At 36.9% G+C, this 23,648-nt stretch overlaps 1 protein-coding gene across 5 annotated transcripts in view; it reads left to right on the forward strand.

Annotated features, from left to right (window-relative positions):
• ARHGAP15 (Rho GTPase activating protein 15) overlaps positions 1 to 23,648 on the forward strand; it is a 598,478-nt gene that overhangs the window by 108,808 nt on the left and 466,022 nt on the right. For all 5 annotated transcript variants that reach the window (XM_037020776.2, XM_037020777.2, XM_037020774.2 and 2 more), the window contains one exon: positions 18,302 to 18,391. In XM_037020776.2, coding sequence (XP_036876671.2) covers positions 18,302 to 18,391 — 90 coding nt within the window. The remainder of the gene's footprint in view (positions 1 to 18,301; positions 18,392 to 23,648) is intronic.

The raw sequence follows: 23,648 nt of genomic DNA on the forward strand, positions 1-23,648 counted from the left end.
CCAGTAATAAGGGTATGAGAATGAGGACCCATGATTTGCTGCATACACATATGGCCAATCTTCATCATGAAAAATATCATCAAGCAAAAGAGCATCTGCCCTTTGATATTTTCTTAATACACATTAAAAGAAAAATGGGAAACTTAATCCCAAAGGTTCAATCTAAGTCATAGAAAAATATAGAGAGAATACCCTGTCAGTTATTATTGGGAAATAGTAAAGATGGACTAAGAGAATAATAAAAATCAGAAGTGGACAAGAACTAGGATCAATTTTTAATGACTTTGCTTCACATTGCTCCAACAAAGAGGCTTTTATGTTTTATTGTCCATAAGCAGTAACTTTTAAATAATTCTATTTAAATATTTTTGAATCAGTCATTTAAGTTTACCCTACAAGAGATATGATATGTACACTCTTAGATTTAAATCCATATTTAGTCAGTTTTTAAAAAGTATATTTTTATAATGATGTACAGTATGATCCGTTGGCATCATGTAGTTCATTAGCAGACTTTTTCCTGTGTTTTATAGCTACAGAATCAGAAATATGTTATCTATTAAAGGATTCTTTAATTTCAGGCTTCTTGAATAAAATATTGATTGTCTTCCAAATAACTTCTACAACTTTTCTGAACAACCTGTTCCAACATATAATAAAGCTTAATTACAAAAAATCTTCCCTAGTCCCTAAAGTAGTTCTTCAAGCCTAGGTCTTTCTGCCTTAGATTCATTAAAACCAACTACTAATCAGGGTCATTTTTCTATAGTCCTCTATCTACTTGGTTTTCTCAAAGCAATCATATTTATTTGCTTGATTTTATTCAATCACTAGTTTTTCAGCAGTTAATACATTATCTGTTGAGTGCTTAATTTGAGCCAGTTTGCTAGATTTGAGGAAAATTGAGTGCTTATTTTGGGCCACTTTGCTAGATTTGAGGAAAATAAAGAAGTAGAGACAAACACAGCTTGTTCTCTGATTGTATAGCTGAAGGAGGCACAAAAAAATGTAGTTGCAACCTGTGGATAACAAAAAGAAATGTAACAAGTGTGTTCAGAGAAGGGGAAGGAGTAGGAAGGTGTGAGTGACTGAGCCTGCACATGTAAAAGAAAGCCTCACAGAAATTGTTTTGGGGTCCTGTCATAAAAAGAGCAGGATGGGTGCAAATGGCAGGCAAGGAGAGTGGATTGAAGAGAGAGATAAATGTGTTCCAGATGAAAGGGGTGCATGCATACTCATATCCACAGTGTATAGTGTTGTGAAGGAATGTTGCATTTTGCAAACTGCTCTAGCTGGAATGTGGAACAATGGTAGGGGATGAGTGGAACTGGGAAGAGTGGCTGAGGGATGATGAAAAGGGCCTATTGACCATACTAAGGGATTTGTAAATTATTCTGGAGTTAGTAAGTTTTCCAGAAGAAATATGGTGAAATTTGTTTTAGGAAAAATAAAAGTCAAATGTGGAGAATGAATTGATATCATTTTGACTGGTCTCAGAGGAAACAGGAGGAGAAGAATTCAGATGAGAGAAAATAGGGGTTCAGATAAGGTTGTGACCACAGAGTGAAGAAGGTGGAGCTAGTTCTAGAATTTGGGCTTTATACGCTTTGGTTGTCTGTGATGAGGGAAAGGGGGGAAGTAATATAATGAAGCATGCAAAGTGGATAAAGGGTTGATTAACCAAGACAAGCAATCGAGACAAGGGAGCAAGTCTGAGAAGAAGGTCCTGATATCACCAAGGTGTCGGTGCTACATCCTAATGGTAGTTAGTTAGAAAATACAGTCCTGGCTCATAAGAGGAGACTGGTAGTCAGAGGACTATTGAGGTGTCACCATATTGTAAGTGAAGGAACAGACCAGAGGCAATACCAGAACTCATAGGAAGTGTGTAGACTATGAAAAATAATGAAGACTTAAAGAGTAAACCAGGGATTAGTAACATTAAAAGAGGGATGAAAAAGAAAACTTAACTAAAGAAAAAGAGAAGGACAGAACACTCCATCCAAAAGCAACAGGATACACATTCTTCTCAAGTGCACATGGAACATTTTCAAGAATAGATCATATACTAGGCCACAAAAAGAGCCTCAGGGTATTCAAAAAGATTGAAATTGTGCCAACAAGCTTCTCAGATCACAAAGGTATGAAACTAGAAATAAATTACACAAAGAAGACAAAAAAGCCCACAAACACATGGAGGCTTAATAACATGCTCCTAAATAATCAATGGAACGATGACCAAGTAAAAAGGGAGATCAAGCAATATATGGAGACAAATAACAAGAGTAATTCAACAATGCAAAATCTGTGGGACACAGCGAAGGCTGTGCTAAGAGGGAAGTATATTGCAATACAGCCTACCTCAGGAAAGAAGAACAATAACAAATGAACAATTTAAACTCACAATTAAGAAAACTAGAAAAGGAAGAACAAATGAGGCCCAAAGTCAGTAGAAAGTGGGACATAATACAGAATAGAGCAGGAATAAATAAAACAAAGAATAAAACAATAGAAAGAATCAATGAAAGCAGGAGCTGGTTCTTTGAGAAAATAAACAAAATAGATATACCCCCAGCCAGACTAATCAAGAAAAAGAGAGTCTACACACATAAACAGAATCAGAAATAAGAAAGGAAAAATCATGATGGACTCCACAGAAATATAAAGAATTATTAGAGAATATTATGAAAAATTATATGGTTACAAACTGGATAACCTAGAAGAAATGGACAACTTTCTAGAAAAATACAACTTTCCCAGGCCAATCGAGGAAGAAACAGAAAATCTGAATAGACCAGTTACCAGCAAAGAAAGTGAATTGGTAATCAAAAAACTACCTAAGCACAATACTCCTGGACCAGAAGGTTTCACTGTTGAATTTTATCAAACATTTAGTGAAAACCTAATACCCATCCTCCTTAAAGTTTTTCAAAAATTAGAAAAGGAAGGAATACTCCCAAACTCATTTTATGAGGCCACCATCACTCTAATACCAAAATCAGGCAAAAACACCACAAAAAAAGAAAATTAGAGACTAACATCCCTGATGAACTAGATGCAAAAATACTCAACAAAATATTAGCAAACCAAATTCAAAAATATATCAAGAACTTCATCCATCATGATGAAATGGGATTTATTCCAGGAATGCAAGAATGGTATAGCATTCAAAAATCCATCAACATCATCCACTACATCAACAAAAAGAGGGACAAAAAAAACACATGATCATCTTTATAGATGCTGAAAAAGCGTGCGACAAAATTCAACATCCATTCATGATAAAAACTCTCAAAAAAATGGATATAGAGGTCAAGTACCTCAACGTAATAAAGGCCATATATGACAGACCCACAGCCATCATTATACTTAACACTGAGAAGCTGAAAGCTTTTCCTTTAAGATGAGAAACAAGACAGGGATGCCCACTCTCCCCACTTATATTCAACATAGTTCTGGAGGTCCTAGCCATGGTAATCAGACAACACAAAGAAATAAAAGGCATCCTGACTGGCAAGGAAGAAGTCAAACTCCCTGTTTGCAGATGACATGATATTGTACATAAGAAAACCCTAAAGAATCCACTCCAAAACTACTAAATATAATATTTGAATTCATCAAAGTTGCAGGATACAAAATTAATACAAATAAATCTGTTGCATTGCTATACACTAACAATGAACTAACAGAAAGAGAAATCAGGAAAACAATTCCATTCACAGTTGCACCACAAAGAATAAAATTCCTAGGAATAAACAACCTAACCAAGGAAGTGAAAGACCTATACTCTGAAAACTATAAGACATTCATGAGAGAAATTAAAGAAGATACCAATAAATGGAAATACATCCCATGCTCATGGATAGGAAGAATTAATATTGTCAAAATGGCCATCCTGTCTAAAGCAATCTACAGATTCAATGCAATCCCTATCAAAATACCAGCAGCATTCTTCAACGAATTAGAGCAAATAGTTCTAAAATTCATATGGAACCACAAAAGACCCTGAATAGCCAAAGCAATCCTGAGAAGGAAGAATAAAGTGGGGGGAATTATGCTCCCTGACTTCAAGCTCTACTGAAAAGCCACAGTAATGAAGACAATTTGTACTGGCACAAGAGCAGACCCATAGACCATTGGAACAGACTAGAGAGCCCAGATGTAAATCCAAATATATATGGTCAATTAAATATATGATAAAGGAGCCATGGACATACAATGGGGAAATGACAGCCTCTTCAACAGCTGGCGTTGGCAAAACTGAACAGCTCTATGTAAGAGAGTGAAAATGGATTATTGTCTAACCCCATACACAAAAGTAAACTCAAAATGGATCAAAGACCTGAATGTAAGTCATGAAATAATAAAACTCAGAAAAAGACATAGGCAAAAATCTCTAAGATATAAACATAAGCAACTTCTTCATGAACATATCTCCCTGGGCAAGGGAAACAAAAGCAAAAATGAACAAGTGGGACTATATCAAGCTGAAAAGCTTCTGTACAGCAAAGGACACCATCAGTAGAACAAAAAGACATCCTACAGTATGGGAGAATATATCCATAAATGACAGATCCAATAAGGGGGTGACATCCAAATTATATAAAGAGCTCAGTCACCTTAACAAACAAAAAGCAAATAATCCAATTAAAAATGGGCATGGGATCTGAAAAGACACTTCTCCAAAGAAGAAATTCAGATGGCAACAGACACATGAAAAGATGCTCCACATTGCTTATCATCAGAGAAATGCTAATTAAAACCACAATGAGATATCACCTCACACCAGTTAGGATGGCCAACATCCAAAAGACAAACAACAACAAATGTTGGCAAGGATGTGGAGAAAGGGGAACCCTTCTACACTGCTGGTGGGAATGTAAATTAGTTTAACCATTGTGGAAAGCAATATGGAGGTTCCTCAAAAACTAAAAATAGAAATACCATTTGACCCAGGAATTACACTCGTGGGAATTTACCCTAAGAATCCAGGAGCTCAGTTTGAAAAAGACACATGCACCCTTGTGTTTATCACAGCACTATTTACCATAGACAAAAATGGAAGCAACCTAAGTGTCTATCATTTGATGAATGGATAAAGAATATGTGATACATATACACAATGGAATATTATTCAGCCATAAGAAGAAAACAAATCCTATCATTTGCAACTACATGGATGGAGCTAGAGGGTATTATGCTCAGTGAAATAAGCCAGGCAGAGATAGACAAGTATCAAATCTGTGGAGTATAAGAACAAAGAAAAATCTGAAGAACAAATCAGCTGCAGACTCACAGAACCCAAGAATAGACTTGGTTTACCAAAGGGAAAGGGATTGGGGAGGATGGGTAGGAAGGGAGGGATAAGGGGGAAAAAGGGGCATTACAATTAGCACACATAATGAAGGGGGTGCACGGGGAAGGCAGTGTAACACAGAGAAGACAAATAGTGACTCTATAGCATCTTACCACACTGATGGACAGTGACTGTAATGGGGTATGTGGTGGGGACTTGATAATAGGGGGAGTCTAGTAACCATAATGTTGCTCATGTAATTGTACATTAATGATACAAAAACAAATAAAATAAAATAAAATAAAAAGAAAGAAATAGAGAAGGAAGAGTAGAAAAGTGAAAGAAGAATTTGGAGAGAAGAATAACTCCCTAGCTTAGGGGTGTAATGTTTTAAGGAGAAGGACTAGCAGATTGCACTAGCACAGATTTCAAGTAGAGTGTTGAGGGAAGGAAGGCATCAACATGTTTTTGTTGACCTTAATGGTTAAGGCATTTTAGGTGAGTTAAGGGTGTAAAAGATAGTGGTGTGTTGAGAAGGGAATGGAACATGAGATAAGCATGGAACTGTGGAAACTGAAGGATCCTGGTAATAAAGGAAAGGAAATAGGTTAAACTGAGAAAAAGTGAGATGAGACCTTCTTTATTTTTTTAAAGGAGTGACTTGAACATGGGTATAAGTAAAGAATATAATCATTTGGAAAGTGGGAGACTGAGTATGCAGTAGAAAAGGGACAACTCAGAAAATGGGAACAAGGCGATGGAATTAGAAGCTAGAGAGGAAAAGCCCTGGGCCTAAGAGGAAATGCCTTGTGAGTCTGGCACTGACAGGCCAGGTAATTCTGACGCCCATAAATGCTGCTATAATGCATAGGCATGGGAGTTCATTAGACATGTGGCCAGGGTCCCAGGCCCAGGTCTAGAATTCTGGGAGCCAGAAGAGAAAAGGAGAAATAATAACAGTTACAGGGAAGAAACAAAAAATAGTAATTCTTATTTTGGACCTAAAACGGGTGCTGTGTGACTTAGTAGGAGAAAAGCATAGTTATGTTATTGTGTTGTGAACAAGAACTTGGGACTTTGAATCCAATAAAAGCAAGTTCATAACTCAGCTCAGTCATTTACTAAGTGTGAGCTGATGTAAGGCACTTAACCACCCCCTGCCTGAGTTCCTTCACATGCAAGTTGAAGGCGGTGGTGAAAACGTCACAATATTTCTGTAACGAACACATGAGAATTTGTGAAAAGCTTTCCGAGGGCAAGACATGAAGGAGTGTATTAAAGAGTATTACTGTTTGTTCATTTTGGTTATACGGACTAACGATGAAAGTGGGAAGAACTGTGAATGTTCTAGAACTTGATGATCTGGGGCTTGATGTTCTCTGTGATTAAGAAGAAGGCATTTGATGGCTAACTTGAAAGGAGCAAAGCTTGGGAGAGAGGGCTGGTGAGGAAGAACAGTGTGACCAGGAGCACATAGAGAGTTTGTCCCATATCCATGGTATGGATCTCAGCCGTGATTTCACAGGTTATTTAAGTGTCCTTATCACAACAATTAAAAAAAAAAAGTTTTTCCAAGTAGAGTCAAAACCCCATCTGTAGAAGAGCCCATTATATGTAATGTTGCATATAACTGCATAGTCCAGAGTTATTTCTCTGGAATTAGGGAATTTGTGGAACATTTTAGAAGAAGAAAAAATGGACAAGAAAGTGAAGTGGATCATTGAGGGGGGGAGAGGAAAAAAGGGGGGGAGAGAGCAAGACAGAGAGATGTCAAAAACCAATGTCGTATGGTGTGAGGATAGAAGAAACTCAGTGAGATTTGCCAGCTGAGAAGCAGAATGAAGATTGCTGACGTGGAAGGGAGTTGAGGAAGTGAGCTCATGAAGAACGCAAAAGATGGGGCAAGGGCAGGGTCACATGGTAAGGGCACAGGTGCCCAAGGGTGCTGGGCAGAGTTCAGACCGAGAGAAACCCCAGCCAGGCGATGCTGATGAGGACAGTTAGGGGGCCGGCAGAGCTAGTGGTAAGCACACTGGGAAAGCTTAGATTGCTTCTTACCTATAGGTCCCCTCTAGCTCCATATATATATATAGAGAGAGAAAGAGTCTCTAGAAAATCATAGAGTCTGAGGCTAGTATGAGATTCTTAAAGGAAGTACCAGTGTCTTCTCTATCTTCGGGATCCCAGGGCCCAGCACAGTGGCTAACATGTTGACAAGGACAGGTATGGGATAAATGTTTGTTGAAGGACCTGTGGAATCTTGGGTTCAGTCCACGTATGGGTCTGTTACTGTTTATCACTTTTCCAAATCACAAACCATTAAACCAAATACAAATATTAGCACTTATAAAATTGGGGATTTTAATATGCCCAAACCTTCCTTCCAAAGCACAAAAGCTTGTTGCATTTTGGTATTTTTCCTTCGTGAGTTCAAGCAAATATTCACTGAACAACAGCTATGGGCGAGGCACTGTTCCACACATTGGGGAAAACAGTGAATGAAAACAAGGCTCCAGTTCAGGGAACTTCATACTAGGGGAAGAAAAATAGATGGTCAGCATATAAAATATATATGTTAATTTCACTTAGGAGAAGGGCTAGGATGAAGCTAAAACAAGCCAGGGAGATGGAGAGTAATCAGGAGCACTGGGAGGCAGGTATTTTGTTGAAGACAATCAGAGAAGACCTCTGTCAAGGTGACATTCAGCTGAGACCTTATGGATAGGCATCAGCCACGTGAAGACTGGGAGGTGTTCCAGGTAAACAGGTGGTGGAGAGGCCCAGTGGGAAGATCAAGTTCAACAGAGAAGGACAGAAACAATATGCAATGGCTATTCTAGAGTCTAGTTAGAAAGGCGTATCTTTTCCCAAAATGTTGCATGTTTGAACATTACTATGATCATAGTGTCTATTCAGTTATTAAGAACTACGTAACGGTTAGGAAAGACGCTAGAGTGACACTACTCACATTCAATCCTGGCTCCTCCCTTCTCACCTATGTTCCTTTGGGTGGGAAAGTTCACCTAAATGTTCTGGCATATTTTCTTAACCTGCAACACAGTGATAATCATAGTGCTTACCTCATACAGTTCTTGAAAGAATTAAATGAGGTGCAAGTTGTAAAAACACACAGAGAGGTACTTGGCTTGTAAAAAGTGTTTCTCATATCAAATAATTTCATCTTTTTCCCCCCCTGACTGCTCATTATATGGGAAAGAGAATCTCTTTTTACATATTCTTAATGGTTATTTTTGCTGGGTCTGAGTATCCCATAATGTAATTAACCATAGAAAAAAAGCAGGTTGGTTTTTTTTTTTTTTCATTTTTCTACCTCATAAATCACTCAGCAATAAACATCATTATCATGCTCTGAGATTTTCCACAATACTAATCACCTGGGTGGCAGAGTATGGGTGAATCAGTAAAAAGTAAAAATAGTTCCCTGACTGAAGCATCTGTAAGAGGCATGCTTGTCTCCATGGGTTTCTCAGGAGATTACCACCAAATAACAAGGAAAAATATGCTATCAATTCCTGTCCTGCTAGCTGAATTTATCCTGAAGCAAAGTTATGCTTGGCTTATACAATGTTTACAAAAAGATTTTATTGAGTTACTACAAACAAAAAAAACTCACAATTTGCTATAATACCCCCACCCGCCTACATTTCTGGCTTCTGAAAAATAGTGTGTTTCTTTTAAACTGATTTGGACAAGGTGGTGGTGGGGCATCAACTATGGACAGATTGCTTGAAAAATTTTTGCCATTCTTCCATAATTTCATGTTTTAACCTAAAATTCATACTGTTAAAATCATTGTCTAAAAATATTATAAACCTTATTTATTGTGCTAAAATTTTAAAATTTATGGAAAATGGTGTGAGGAAAGTACTCAATTTGTAGAGAAAACTAGGGTAGTTCAGAACATATGAAAAGAGTTTGGGGGTGCCTTTGAAATGTGGCATTACTGTAAAAGTAGTAAAGAGGAGGGCAGACCCAACATGGCGGCATGAGTAGGACAGTGGGAATCTCCTCCCAAAAACATATATAGTTTTGAAAATACAACAAATACAACTAATCCTAAAAGAGAGACCAGAAGACACAGGACAACAGCCAGAGTACATCTACACCAGCGAGAACCCAGCACCTGGTGAAAAGGATAAGATACAAGCCCCAGCCCGGTGGGACCTGAGCACACCTCCCCCCAGCTCCCGGCAGGAGGGAGAGGGAGCCCAGCACTGCTAAACACCCAGCCCCAGCCACCTGCATCAGAGCGCAGACACAGTGCATGCATGGAGAGCTAGAAACTGGGAAATAGGGTAGCAAGACCTCTGAGCGGGTGCCGAAGCTGATGCCCCTGTGACAAAGAAAAGCGAGGGCTTTTTGAAAGTCTTAAAGGGCCAGGGATTTAACAGCTAGACGGAAACAACACAGGTCACAGCCCAGTGGCTGGAAATTACAGGGAAAACCGGGAGCAATAACCCCCTGAGCAACAGCTCTGAGACCCCTCACGGAGGTAAACAGCCAAACAGCCCCCCGTCCATTACCCCTCCGGGCACTGTGAAAGCAGAGAAACAGCCTAAGGCAAAACATGCCCACAGAAAGGCAGAAAGGAAAATTCCTACACTTCGGCAGGGCAAGACACAAAGACCCAGCCTAGACGCAATTACACAACACAAACCACTAAGGGTCGCAGTTGTCCCAGTAAAGAAAGGCCAGGAGCAAGTGAAAAGTTTGGCCCTGCCAGCTGACAGTCAATAGCACCTGTCAACATGAAAAGGCAAAAAATATGATCCAGAGAAGACTAACCCAGACAGCTTCAGCATCTGCTACATCTTCCCCTGAGAAGGAACCTGGGGAGATAGATTTAGCCAGTCTTCCTGAAAAAGAATTCAAAACAAAAGTCATAACCATGCTGATGGACTTGCATAGAAATATGCAAGAACTAAGGAAGGAGAATACAGAAATAAAACAAGCTCTGCAAGGACTTCAAAACAGAATGGACAAGATGCAAGAGACCATTAATGGACTAGAAAACAGAGAACAGGAACGCAGAGAAGCTGATGCAGAGAGAGATAAAAGGATCTCCAGGAATGAAAGAATTTTAAGAGAGCTGAGTGACCAATTGAAAAGGAACAATATATGCATTATAGGGATACCAGAAGAAGAAGAGAGAGAAAAAGGGATAGAAAGTGTCTTTGAAGAAATAATTGCTGAAAACTTCCCCAAAGTAGGGAAAGAAATGGCCTCTCAGACCACAGAGGTACATAGAACTCCCATGACAAGGGACCCAAGGAGGGCAACACCAAGACACATAATAATTAAAATGGCAAAGATCAAAGACAAGGACAAAGTATTAAAGGCAGCCAGAGAGAAAAAAAAGGTTACCTACAAAGGAAAACCCATCAGGCTATCATCAGACTTCTCAACAGAAACCCTACAGACCAGAAGAGAATGGCATGATATACTTAATGCAATGAAACAGAAGGGCCTCGAATCAAGACTACTGTATCCAGCAAGAATATCATTTAAATAAGAGGGAGGGATTAAACAATTCCCAGACAAGCAAAAGTTGAGGGAATTTGCCTCCCACAAACCACCTCTTCAGGGTATCCTACAGGGACTGCTCTAGATGGGAGCACTCCTAAAAAGAGCACAGAACAAAACACCCAACATATGAAGAAGGGAGGAGGAGGAATAAGAAGGGAGAGAAATAAAGAATCATCAGACCGCGTTTATAATAGCTCAACAAGCGAGTTAAGTTAGACAGTAAGATAGTAAAGAAGCTAACCCTGAACCTTTGGTAGCCACAAACTTAAAGCCTGCAATGGCAATAAGTTCATACCTTTCAATAATCACCCTAAATGTAAATGGACTGAATGTACCAATCAAAAGACACAGAGTAATAGAATGGATAAAAAAGCAAGATCCATCCATATGCTGCTTACAAGCGACTCACCTCAAATCCAAAGACATGCACAGACTTAAAGTCAAGGGATGGAAAAAGATATTTCATGCAAACAACAAAGAGAAGAAAGCAGGTTTTGCAATTCTGGTATCAGACAAAACAGACTTCAAAATAAAGAAAGTAACAAAAGACAAAGAAGGACATTACATAATGATAAAGGGCTCAGTCCAACAAGATATAACCATTATAAATATATATATACACCCAATACAGGAGCACCAACATACCTGAAACAAATATTAACAGAACTAAAGGAGGAAATAGAATGCAATGCATTCATTCTAGGAGACTTCAACACACCACTCACTCCAAAGGACAGATCCACCAGAGAGAAAATAAGTAAGGACACAGAGACACTGAACAACACACTAGAACAGATGGACCTAATAGACATCTACAGAACTCTACATCCAAAAGCAACAGGATACACATTCTTCTCAGGTGCACATGGAACATTCTCCAGAATAGACCACATACTAGGCCACAAAAAGAGCCTCAGTAAATTCCAAAAGATTGAAATCCTACCAACCAACTTTTCAGACCACAAAGGCATAAAACTAGAAATAAACTGTACAAAGAAAGCAAAAAGGCTTACAAACACATGGAGGCTTAACAACACACTCTTAAATAATCAATGGATCAATGACCAAATCAAAATGGAGATCCAGCAATATATGGAAACAGAGGACAACAACAACACTAAGCCCCAACTTCTGTGGGACACAACAAAAGCAGTCTTAAGAGGAAAGTATATAGCAATCCAAGCATATTTAAAAAAAGAAGAACAATCCCAAATGAATGGTCTAATGTCACAATTATCAAAATTGGAAAAAGAAGAACAAATGAGGCCTTAGGTCAGCAGAAGGAGGGACATAATAAAGATCAGAGAAGAAATAAATAAAATTGAGAAGAATAAAACAATAGCAAAAATCAATGAAACCAAGAGCTGGTTCTTCGAGAAAATAAAATAAGCCTCTAGCCAGACTTCTTAAGAGGAAAAGAGAGTCAACACAAATCAACAGTATCAGAAACGAGAAGGGAAAAATAATGACGAACCCCACAGAAATACAAAGAATTATTAGAGAATACTATGAAAACCTATATGTTAACAAGCTGGGAAACCTAGGAGAAATGGACAACTTCCTAGAAAAATACAACCTTCCAAGACTGATGCAGAAAGAAACAGAAAATCTAAACAGACCAATTACCAGCAACGAAATTGAAGCGGTAATCAAAAAACTACCAAAGAACAAAACCCCCGGGCCAGATGGATTTACCTCGAAATTTAATCAGACATACAGGGAAGACATAATACCCATTTTCCTTAAAGTTTTCCAAAAAATAGAAGAGGAGGGGATACTCCCAAACTCATTCTATGAAGCTAACATCACCCTAATACCAAAACCAGGCAAAGACCCCACCAAAAAAGAAAACTGCAGATCAATATCCCTGATGAACGTAGATGCAAAAATACTCAACAAAATATTAGCAAACCAAATTCAAAAATACATCAAAAGGTTCATACACCATGACCAAGTGGGATTCATCCCAGGGATGCAAGGATGGCACAACATTCGAAAGTCCATCAACATCATCCACCACATCAACAAAAAGAAAGACAAAAACCACATGATCATCTCCATAGATGCTGAAAAAGCATTTGACAAAGTTTAACATCCATTCTTGATAAAAACTCTCAGCAAAATGGGAATAGAGTGCAAGTACCTCAACATAATAAAGGCCATATATGAAAAACCCACAGCCAACATTATATTGAACAGCGAGAAGCTGAAAGCTTTTCCTCTGAGATCGGGAACTGGAAAGGGATGCGCACTCTCCCCACTGTTATTTAACATAGTACCGGAGGTCCTAGCCATGGCAATCAGACAAAACAAAAAAATACAAGGAATCCAGATTGGTAAAGAAGAAATTTAACTGTCACTATTTGCAGATGACATGATACTGTACATGAAAAACCCTAAAGACTCCACCCCAAAACTACTAGAACTGATATCGGAATACAGCAAAGTTGCAGGATACAAAATAACACACAGAAATCTGTGGCCTTCCTATACACTAACAATGAACCAACAGAAAGAGAAATTAGGAAAACAACTCCATTCACAATTGTATCAAAAAAAATAAAATACCTAGGAATAAACCTAACCAAAGAAGTGAAAGACTTATACTCTGAAAACTACAAGTTACTCTTAAGAGAAATTAAAGGGGACACTAACAGATGGAATCTCATCCCATGCTCATGGCTAGGAAGAATTAATATTGTCAAAATGGCCATCCTGCCCAAAGCAATAAACAGATTTGATGCAATCCCTATGAAAATACCAGCAACATTCTTCAATGAACTGGAACAAATAATTCAAAAATTCATACGGAACCACCAAAGACCCCGAATAGCCAAAGCAATCCTGAGAAAGAAGAATAAAGTAGGGAGGATCTCACTCCCCAACTTCAAGCTCTACTACAAAGCCATAGTAATCAAGACAATTTGGTACTGGCACAAGAACAGAGCCACAGACCAATGAAACAGACTAGAGAATCCAGACATTAACCTAAACATATATGGTCATATTTGATAAAGGAGCCATGGACATACAATGGCGAAATGACAGTCTCTTCAACAGATGGTGCTGGCAAAACTGGACAGCTACATGGAGAAGAATGAAACTGAACCATTGTCTAACCCCATATACAAAAGTAAACTCAAAATGGATCAAAGACCTGAATGTAAGTCATGAAACCATTAAACTCTTGGTAAAAAACATAGGCAAAAACCTCTTAGACATAAACATGAGTGACTTCTTCTTGAACATATCTCCTCGGGCAAGGAGAACAACAGCAAAAATGAACAAGTGGGACTATATTAAGCTGAAAAGCTTCTGTACAGCAAAAGACACCATCAATAGAACAAAAAGGAACCCTACAGTATGGGAAAATATATTTGAAAATGACAGATCTGATAAAGGCTTGACGTCCAGAATATATAAAGAGCTCACACGCCTCAACAAACAAAAAACAAATAACCCAATTAAAAAATGGGCAGAGGAACTGAACAGACAGTTCTCCAAAAAAGAAATACAGATGGCCAACAGACACATGAAAAGATGCTCCACATTGCTAATTATCAGAGAAATGTAAATTAAAACTACAATGAGGTATCACCTCACACCAGTAAGGATGACTGCCATGCAAAAGACAAACAACAACAAATGCTGGTGAGGCTGTGGAGAAAGGGGAACCCTCCTACACTGCTGGTGTGAATGCAAATTAGTTCAACCATTGTGGAAAGCAGTATGGAGGTACATCAAAATGCTCAAAACAGACATACCATTTGACCCAGGAATTGCACTCCTAGGAATTTACCCTAAGAACGCAGCATTCAAGTTTAAAAAAGACAGATGCACCCCTATGTTTATTGCAGCACTATTTACAATAGTCAAGAATTGGAAGCAACCTAAGTGTCCATCAGTAGATGAATGGATAAAGATGTGGTACATATACACAATGGAATACTACTCAGCCATAAGAAGAGGGAAAATCCTACCATTTGCAGCAACATGGATGAAGCTAGAGGGTATTATGCTCAGTGAAACAAGCCAAGTGGAGAAAGAGAAATACCAAATGATTTCACTCATCTATGGAATATAAAAACAAAGGAAAAACTGAAGGAACAAAATAGCAGCCGAATCACAGAACTCAAGAATAGACTAATAGGTACCAAAGGGAAAGGGACTGGGGAGGATGGGTGGGTAGGGAGGGATAAGGGGCAGGGGAGAAAAAGAGGGGTATTAAAATTAGCATGCATGGGGAGGTGGGAGAAAGGGGACGGCTGTACAACACAGAGAAGACAAGTAGTGATTCTACAACATTTTGCTATGCTGATGGACAGTGATTATAAAGAGGTATATAGGGGGGACCTGGTATAGGGGAGAGCCTAATAAACAAAATATTCGTCATGTATGTGTAGATTGATGATAAAAAAAAAAAAAGCAGTTCCTGTGTGGTGACCTCCAAAGAGTTCTACACAATGATATAAAGGGCATATAAAAGTGTAGGCAAAGGATCTGTTTGTGTTTATACAGAGGATCAAAGCCTAATTTGGCTATCCCGAAAATGAACTAAGATACGATATGAAAAAGAACTTCCAATATCAGCACTCTTGAGAGGACTCCTGCCAGAAGATGATCATCAAAAAACCCCAACAAAGATCCACGCAGTGCTACAGGTGTAGATGCACTCATCCCACTGGTTCCTGGACTTGCCATGGGAATGAAGAAGGAGATATCTAAGCTAGCCTGTGCATACAGTAAAACAACAAATTTGACTGGATCTATACTGTTGGAACTCAACCAAGAATTAGGAGAAGTGCAAGTGGTAGTGCTCCAAAATCTTACAACTGCAGACTATTTACTGTTAAAAGAACATATGGGATGTGAACTGTCCCTAGGAATGGGTTGTTTTAATTTGTCTGATTTCTCTCAGACTGTTCAAGTACAGTTGGACAATATCCACCATATCATAGATAAGTTTTCACAAATGCCTAAGATGCCTAACTAGTTTTCTTGGTTCCACTGGAGTAGGCTGGTAATTACAGGTATGCTTTGGTTATGTAACTGTACTCCTATTATGTTAATGTGTGTGTGCAATTTAATTAGTAGTTTAAAACCTATACATGCTGAAGTTACTCTACAAGAAGGTATGTCAAGGAAATCAGTCTTCCCAGGTTTTCTTCCATCTGCTACTTCTATAGCTTTTCTTCTTCCTTCCTAATTACAACCCTTAAATAGAATTCGTGCCACATATCGAATTTACCGAGTATCATAATTCTTCCAAGTGGTAAAGATACCTCAAGACAAATGCTGGGCATAGAAGCCACAGGGCATAAATATGCAAAGAAGTAAAAAGCTAACCTTTTCAAACAATAAGGCTTCTCTCTCACTTACCAACTTAACATTTCCCTGTATGGCCCCGGAAGATGACTGGTTAGCCAGAGACAGGTAAGATTCCTCAAGGGAGGAACAACCTAAGACAGGCACAGTCGCAGGGGGGCCATCAGGTGAGAAATTGGGGATCAACAGAGGCGAGGCTTAGAACCTCCCCCCCCTGTTCTGAGAGAAATCTTCTGCATATGTGGATGTTTTATTGCCCTTGTCTAGCTTGGATTAACACATAGTCTACAGGCACAGACCTGATCATCTACATTTGCTCTCTTACAACACTAAACTGTGTTTTCTACCTTTATCTTGCATCTACCTACCACTTCAGCATTTTATTAAAAATAATAATAATAAAGAAAGAAATGTGGTATCCACATATAAATCAAGTATAAAAATCAAATGAATATTCATATTTGTTTATAGTTCATAATGCATGAGCAAAACTGAAAGCTTCTATGATGACTGCCCTTGTAATGTTCACCATGTAACTTATTCACTATGTAAGAATTTGTACTCCATGTAAGAACTTGTTCGTTATGCTTCAGAAGATTGGGGACTGACGTGAATTAGGCTTGGGGTAGATTAAGGATTGTGCATTGAGCATTGACCCCCCTATACAGAATTTTGTTATTGTTAACAACCATTTGATCAATAAATATGAGAGATGCCCTCACAGAAATATAAATATATAAATAAATATATATATATATATATATATATATATATATATATACACACACACACACACTTCCAATTGTAAAATAAATAAGTAACAGGGATATAATGTATAGCATAAGGAATATAGTCAAAATATTGTAACAACTTGGTATGGTGATAGCTGGTACCTAGAATTATCATGTATATAAATGTTCAATCACTGTGTTGTACACCTGAAACTAATGTAATACTGTGTGTCAACTACCCTTCAATAAAAAATAATTATCTAAAAAAAAAAAAGTAATAAAGAAATTTCCCAAACAAGTAAAGTTTTGTTTACTATTTGGAGTTATGCAAATTCAAAGTTATATAAGTATGGTTCACTTGAACCAAATGAAAATATGAAGTATCAATGGTAGTCCAATGAAGTGGTAATTATAATTTACTGAAGTAAAAACAGCTTTTAAGTAACAGCACATTGTGTTGTGTAAAAGGAAGTACAATCTGTAACAAATTGGTCTAAATTAAATTTTTTACATACAGATAGACATATCCTTATGTGTACAGTCTTAAAAATCTGAAATATGAAATTTTAAGAGGCACACAATAAGCACTTAATAAAGATTGAGTTTTCCTTTTTTTCAGTTTTATTGAGATGTCACTGACACATAGCATAGTGTCAGTTTAAGGTATATAATGTGATGATTTAATATATGTGTATGTTGTGAAATGATTACATTAAGATTAGTTAACACATCCATCACCACACATGGTTACCTGTGTGTGTACATGTGTGTGTGTGTGTGTGAACATTTAAAATCTTTCTGAGCAACTTTCTAGCATACACTACAATGTTAACTATAGTCACCATGCTGTACATTTGATCCCCAAACTTACTGGTCTTACCAGTGAAAGTCTGTACCCTTTGACCAACATCTTCCCATTTCCCAGGACTTGGTAACCATTCTCTGTTTCTAGGAGTTTGACTTTTCTAGCCCACATGTAAGTGAGATTGTGCAGGATTTGTCTTCCCCTGTTGGATTTGTTTCACTTAACAGAACACCCTTAAGGTTGTTCATACATGTTATTGTTGTATATGGCAAGATTTCCTTCCTTTTCATGGCTGAATAATTTTCCTGTGTGTGTGTGTGTGTGTGTGTGTGTGTGTTTATATGTATAACATTTATATACATAGAACATGTTTTTATCTATTTGTCTGTTTATGGACCCTTAGGTTGTTTCCATGTCTCAGCTATTGTAAATAGTACTGCAAAATTAACATGAACATAAGGTTGCAGATGTCTCTTTGAGCCAAAAAAGAAAGGCTTTATACCATATATATATAAAGCTGCTAGCCCAATAGACTTTTTTTCTGACATGAATCATCAATGTTATATGATTTTTATTGTTTTTCATTGTTGTTTTCAGAAAACTGGGAACAAACCAGAAAGTGTGGATTTGTGTGGAGCACATATTGAATGGGCCAAGGAAAAATCAAGCAGAAAGAATGTCTTTCAGGTAAGAATATTACACATATTAAATTTCTTCTTCTTCTTTCTAAATATGAGCTCTCTTGGATAATCATAATCAGTCTGTGTTGTTGTGATGTTTTCATGTGCATAAACTAGTTGTGTGAAGGTGACTGTGAAAAAATTGGGTTCTCTTCCTGTTGAATTTTGTTGTTCTGTTTTTTTTCCCTGGTGACTGGTTGCTATCAAAATGCAAAATATATGTTGTATGTTCATTCATTTTACACCCAAAAGTCACTGAATGTTGCAATGTATTTGATATCTATTTGGGGTTCAAACCTAGAATGCTAGACTTAAATAGATTTGATGTAGAACTTTCAGATATTCACACGAAGATTCACTAATTATGGTGAACTATTTGCATTCATTGTCGCTCCTAACTCCCAGTCATAAATTACATTTACCAGTGTAACTTAAGGGGATGGAGAGCTAAACAGCTATAAAAGTTTGATCTTTTCATATTCATATTGTAATGTTTTTGTAAAAATAACTGTGCTTAATAATTTCAATCATGTTGCATCAAAGAAACAGATGAAACCCTTGAAAGAAGGGAAGTTGGAAAACTCGATATTTCACATATGATGTTACTAAATTCCCTTTGGCAATTAAGAACTTTAGACTATGGATTATTGATCTTTTTTTACATTTATATGAGATTTAATTTACTTTTATATTTTCAAAGTAACCAACAACTTTGTAGGTATAGTTTAGAATTTAAATCATTTAGTAGCCAAGGAACCAGATTATTACAATTATTATGTTAAATGTCTTCTAAGACCATTTTAGCCCTTGAAGAAAAGACATTTCTGTTTTTAAATGCATTACTGAAATTAATATACTGTTTTATAGAAATACAGGTGGTGGGTGACATTTCCTATCTGAACTCTCACTAGGGAGAAAAAAAGCTGGTTTACAGTTGGTCTGCATTTTTCAGATGCCAATTCATGTCTATACAAATACTTTGGGCCCATGTTAATTTTGTAAACAACAAAACAAACCCATTTTCAACATATTTTGGAATAGATTATTTCTCTGGTTCTAGCTTTATTCTGTTTAGGATTCATTTTTGATAAAAGAGGGACTTTCTTTTTACAAAGAAAGAAAGAGAGAGAGAAAGGAAAGAAGAAAAAAGGCCAAAAAAGGAACAGGAAATTTAACAAACTTGCCTATAAATCAAAAGCCAAAAGTTATTGGAATGTGAATTTATAGAATCAAGAAGGAAATATTACTTTTTTAAAGTGGGTAAGTGTAGATCAGTAGCCTAGCCTGTCTCCCAATTTCTTACTGGTTTTTTTTTTTTTGTTATTCTGCTATAAATAACAAAATTTAGTGGTTTTTACAGAGAATAAACTCCTAGTCTCTTTGACAACATAGATGATCAGTATGACTACTTCTGAACTGGGTCAGGTGAGCTAAGTGGTTTAATTTTATTATGTATTGTGAGTTTGTTTTCGTCATCATCAGTGTTATGAAATAAAGACATTGGAATTTGACATCAACATAATTCTTAAACAACAGAAACCCTTGGAGTTGGGCTAAGGCATCCTTTTTTGTGATTTAAGTTAGATCACAAATGAAGATGATAGTCAAGTAAGTGTGATGTATAAGGGCTGCAAATATCAAAGAAAAGTATTTATGTATAATTTTACATAACTATGAACATAATATACACAGATATAAATTTAAACCATCAGTATGGTTCATCTTAACTTTTTCTAATACAACTAACCACCTCCTGCTATAATTTTTGTTGTTCGTATTTCTGAATATTGGTACTTCCAAAGATATTCAAAACTGTCCTAGCTTTTGTTAGCTTTTTGGAGGTAAAAATCTTGCCAGCTAGTTTTGTTTTTAAGTTACCTGGGCAGTTCATGGGACCTCACTATTCTTACATATAGTTTATCTTTTTTTGTCTTGTACCCTTTAATTTAGTGGAAGAGGAGATGACTTTTAGGATGTCATCAATAACAAAGCTAAAGAAAGATTCAGATTTCATTTCTGTGTCTGGGGGTGAATCATGTGGTTTTCTTGTCACATTGAAACCTTTTCATCACCTAAACACATGAGCTGAGGTGAAATTCACTAATATGCATCCATAGATACAGACTATGAGAGTGAGCCTTTTGAGAGAAATAATATAAATAGCTTTTACAGTTCTGCTAACAAAAAAGCTTCGGAAAGGATTTGCCAGAGAGCTAAATCTAGATGACTTGCATCAATATTTGATTAGATACTTTAGCTGGTCTAACTCTCAAATGATCAAAATAAACATTATTATATCTCAAAAACATGGTATTAAGGCATGGTTGCATGTTTGAGTATGTGTGTGCAAGGGTTTCATTACCTAGAGTATAATAAAGTGCTTTTTCTGACTGAAAAAGGCCCCCATAGCTTCAGCTGATATACTATATCAGAAATAACTTGAGAATTCCAAGTCTCAATTAGGCTTGGTGTTCAATCTCAGTCTATGAATTATAGATTACAGATAGCAAATGACTATTGAGATTTTTCGGTTCAAGAAAAATCAAAGAAGAGCGAAATTAGAAATAATTAAAAATTTGAAATCTGTCTTTAAGAAGTTGATGGGTTAGCAATTACATGCCATATAGTTACTGTGTCTGTAGAGAAACTGACCTTAAAATAATTAGGAAAACAAACAAAAAATTGTGTGCCTGTGATATGCTTGAAAGACTCAGAAGCTTTTACAAAAAAAACAGAAGGATTTCATTTGTTTCATTCATTTGCATGCCATTTGGCCACGTGAGTTCGTTTCCTTTTGTGTTAAAAGGCAAATTTTTTTTATAGCCAGTCTTGTTAAACTTTTGACGTGGACTCCCTCTTATTTGACTGGTACGTGCTAACAGCAGTGACGACAGTCATTAGGTATTAAGGCTTGGTATTCAACAACTCTCGGGAAATCAGAATGATGCTCACAGGCTGAGTTCAACAACATCTGCTTATTTTGTAACAGAACAATCTTTGGTCTAACTGGCACTTTGTAATAATAAATATATTTTTAAACATCATTATCCACTTCTATAATATAGTATATGTCAACAGGTCATTATGTGTGTTGAGAAAGTAACGTATATACAGGTATGCATATATAATGTGTGTGTGTCTATGTACAGAACCACATTAATAGGAAATAGAGTGGCCATTTCCACAAACATACACACAAGCACAGAAAGACACCTTGTACTTATAAAAGGTCATACAAATTTTATGTTAAATTACTAAGGGTTTGTTGCTACTAACTTCTGTTTAATTCTGCATTTAGCAAAGTTGTCAAGGGCCATCACAAGTTTGATGTAGCTTGAGAAAGCATTTAGCAACTGAGTGATTTGTAATAAACTGTGGTACAAGTTTTCTTAGTTAAGAGCAACACTAGATCTTCATCAGGGAAAGAGTGAATAAAAAGATTTATGTTCAAATCACATGTTTTAAACATTCCTGCTAAGTGCTAGTTTGCTCTTTGGTGTTTAGCCTGAAATTTAAAGCACAAAGGATTAAAAGGATTACAACATAATCTTAAATAATCCTAGATGTCATTTACAGAGAGAAAGTTGTAATAACTAAATGAAACCATGTTAAAGGATGGCAGGATCGTCAGGCGGCGTCTAACCAAGCAGCGCTTGTGTCCTCTCCTTCACAGATTCACTGGGCTCAGACAGGGCTCTTCAAGCGAAGTTTGGCTAAGAACATGCTGCAAAATAACTGAAAGCAATAGGATATTTTGTAATTTTTAATATCTTCTTGCTTCAGACTTGGAGGCAAATTAGGTCTCCCTCCCTCCCTCCCTGACATAAGGCACTCTGAGTTAAATATTTTTGAAAGTCTGGGTAAAGGGACTTTCTGACATGGCTGTCGAATAGATAGATGATACCGCTCTAAAATAGTCCTGACCTCTGAGGAGCTACCCCTTTATTAAATGTATGAGGGTCCCTAGCACTGTAATTAATTCCACGTGGCTTGATTTAACAATTGAATTTTCTTTAGTCCTGTCATGTAAATTAGTTTTGTCTCCCCAAAGAACATACAAACACAGGGACTCTTTCCCAGCGCTGCCCTATACTTGTGAAACCAAAGGACGGACACCTTTTAACTGATTCTGTGGCTGCTGCTGAGGCTGGAGTTGAATTATTTTAGTAAAGAAGAAGAAATTCGCTGTCATAAAAAAATTATAGGAAATGGTGTCCACAACATGGGGTCTGTGTACACTCCAAGATGATGTCCAGAATGTTACCTCTATTCCCTTTGGTAAGTAGGGGGTAAAAAATGAGAAAAATACTATTTGTCTCCTTGGTCCTTTGCATTGTAACATACAGGATAGTAGACGAATACCTAGTGAAAATAATTAAATCATTTCTATTCTTAAGGTGTACCTTTCCTAAGAGCCAGCCACTGACTAGTTCCCAGTTTTTCTGAATTTCCTTTAAAGTAAAATTTCTTAAATGTTCACACATGATCACACAGCAGTTTCAACTATAGATTATGTGCTCTAAGTCTACTCTTAATGAATTATGGCTGATTAGAACCATATCAATGGCCTACTTGAAAGGCAGAAAAATAAATTAAATGACTCAATGGAATGGAAGTCTGTTTTTCTCCTCCCACCACCAATTTATAAACTTACAAAATCATGGCCAAATTTCCTGAATTAGAGATTCATTTTTAATATATGAAAGTATCTTAGGGGAAACAGATTCTGTCCCTAAAAGTAAAGTAAATCTCGGAATAGATTGATCGCTACTGGTTTTAGTTTTCTGACTCAGGATAGAGTCTTCTGGTTGTAATGTATATTAAACATATTCATGTAATATTTTCCATGGATATGCTTTACATTTAAACATAATTCGATTGCTCTTCCTGATCTGAATATGCCTTAACTTAAAATGTTTAAGAACTACTTAAGTTTATTAATGCGAAGATAATTTAATAACATCTTGGAAAACGTCATTTTAAGCCAACAGAAAAACTACTGGTATTTTGCTTTCATCCATTTCCTTCTGTTAAAAGTGGTGGTTTAAAATAAATCTGAGCTTTTACCAATTTTCTCTTTCGTTTTTCAATGCCTGTAGTTAGACTAAATGCAAAAGGTTGATTCTTCACATTCATATATGCATGAGATTTCGAGTAAAGCTGGTTTCACTTTAGAGAATTACTCACAGTATCTTAAAAGGCATGGCATTAAAAATAAACCAGAGTAAGAGCAACATTAATGTCTAATACAGTTGTTTTTTGCT

Source organism: Manis javanica, chromosome 7 (genome assembly GCF_040802235.1).
Source record: "Manis javanica isolate MJ-LG chromosome 7, MJ_LKY, whole genome shotgun sequence".
NCBI lineage: Eukaryota > Metazoa > Chordata > Mammalia > Pholidota > Manidae > Manis > Manis javanica.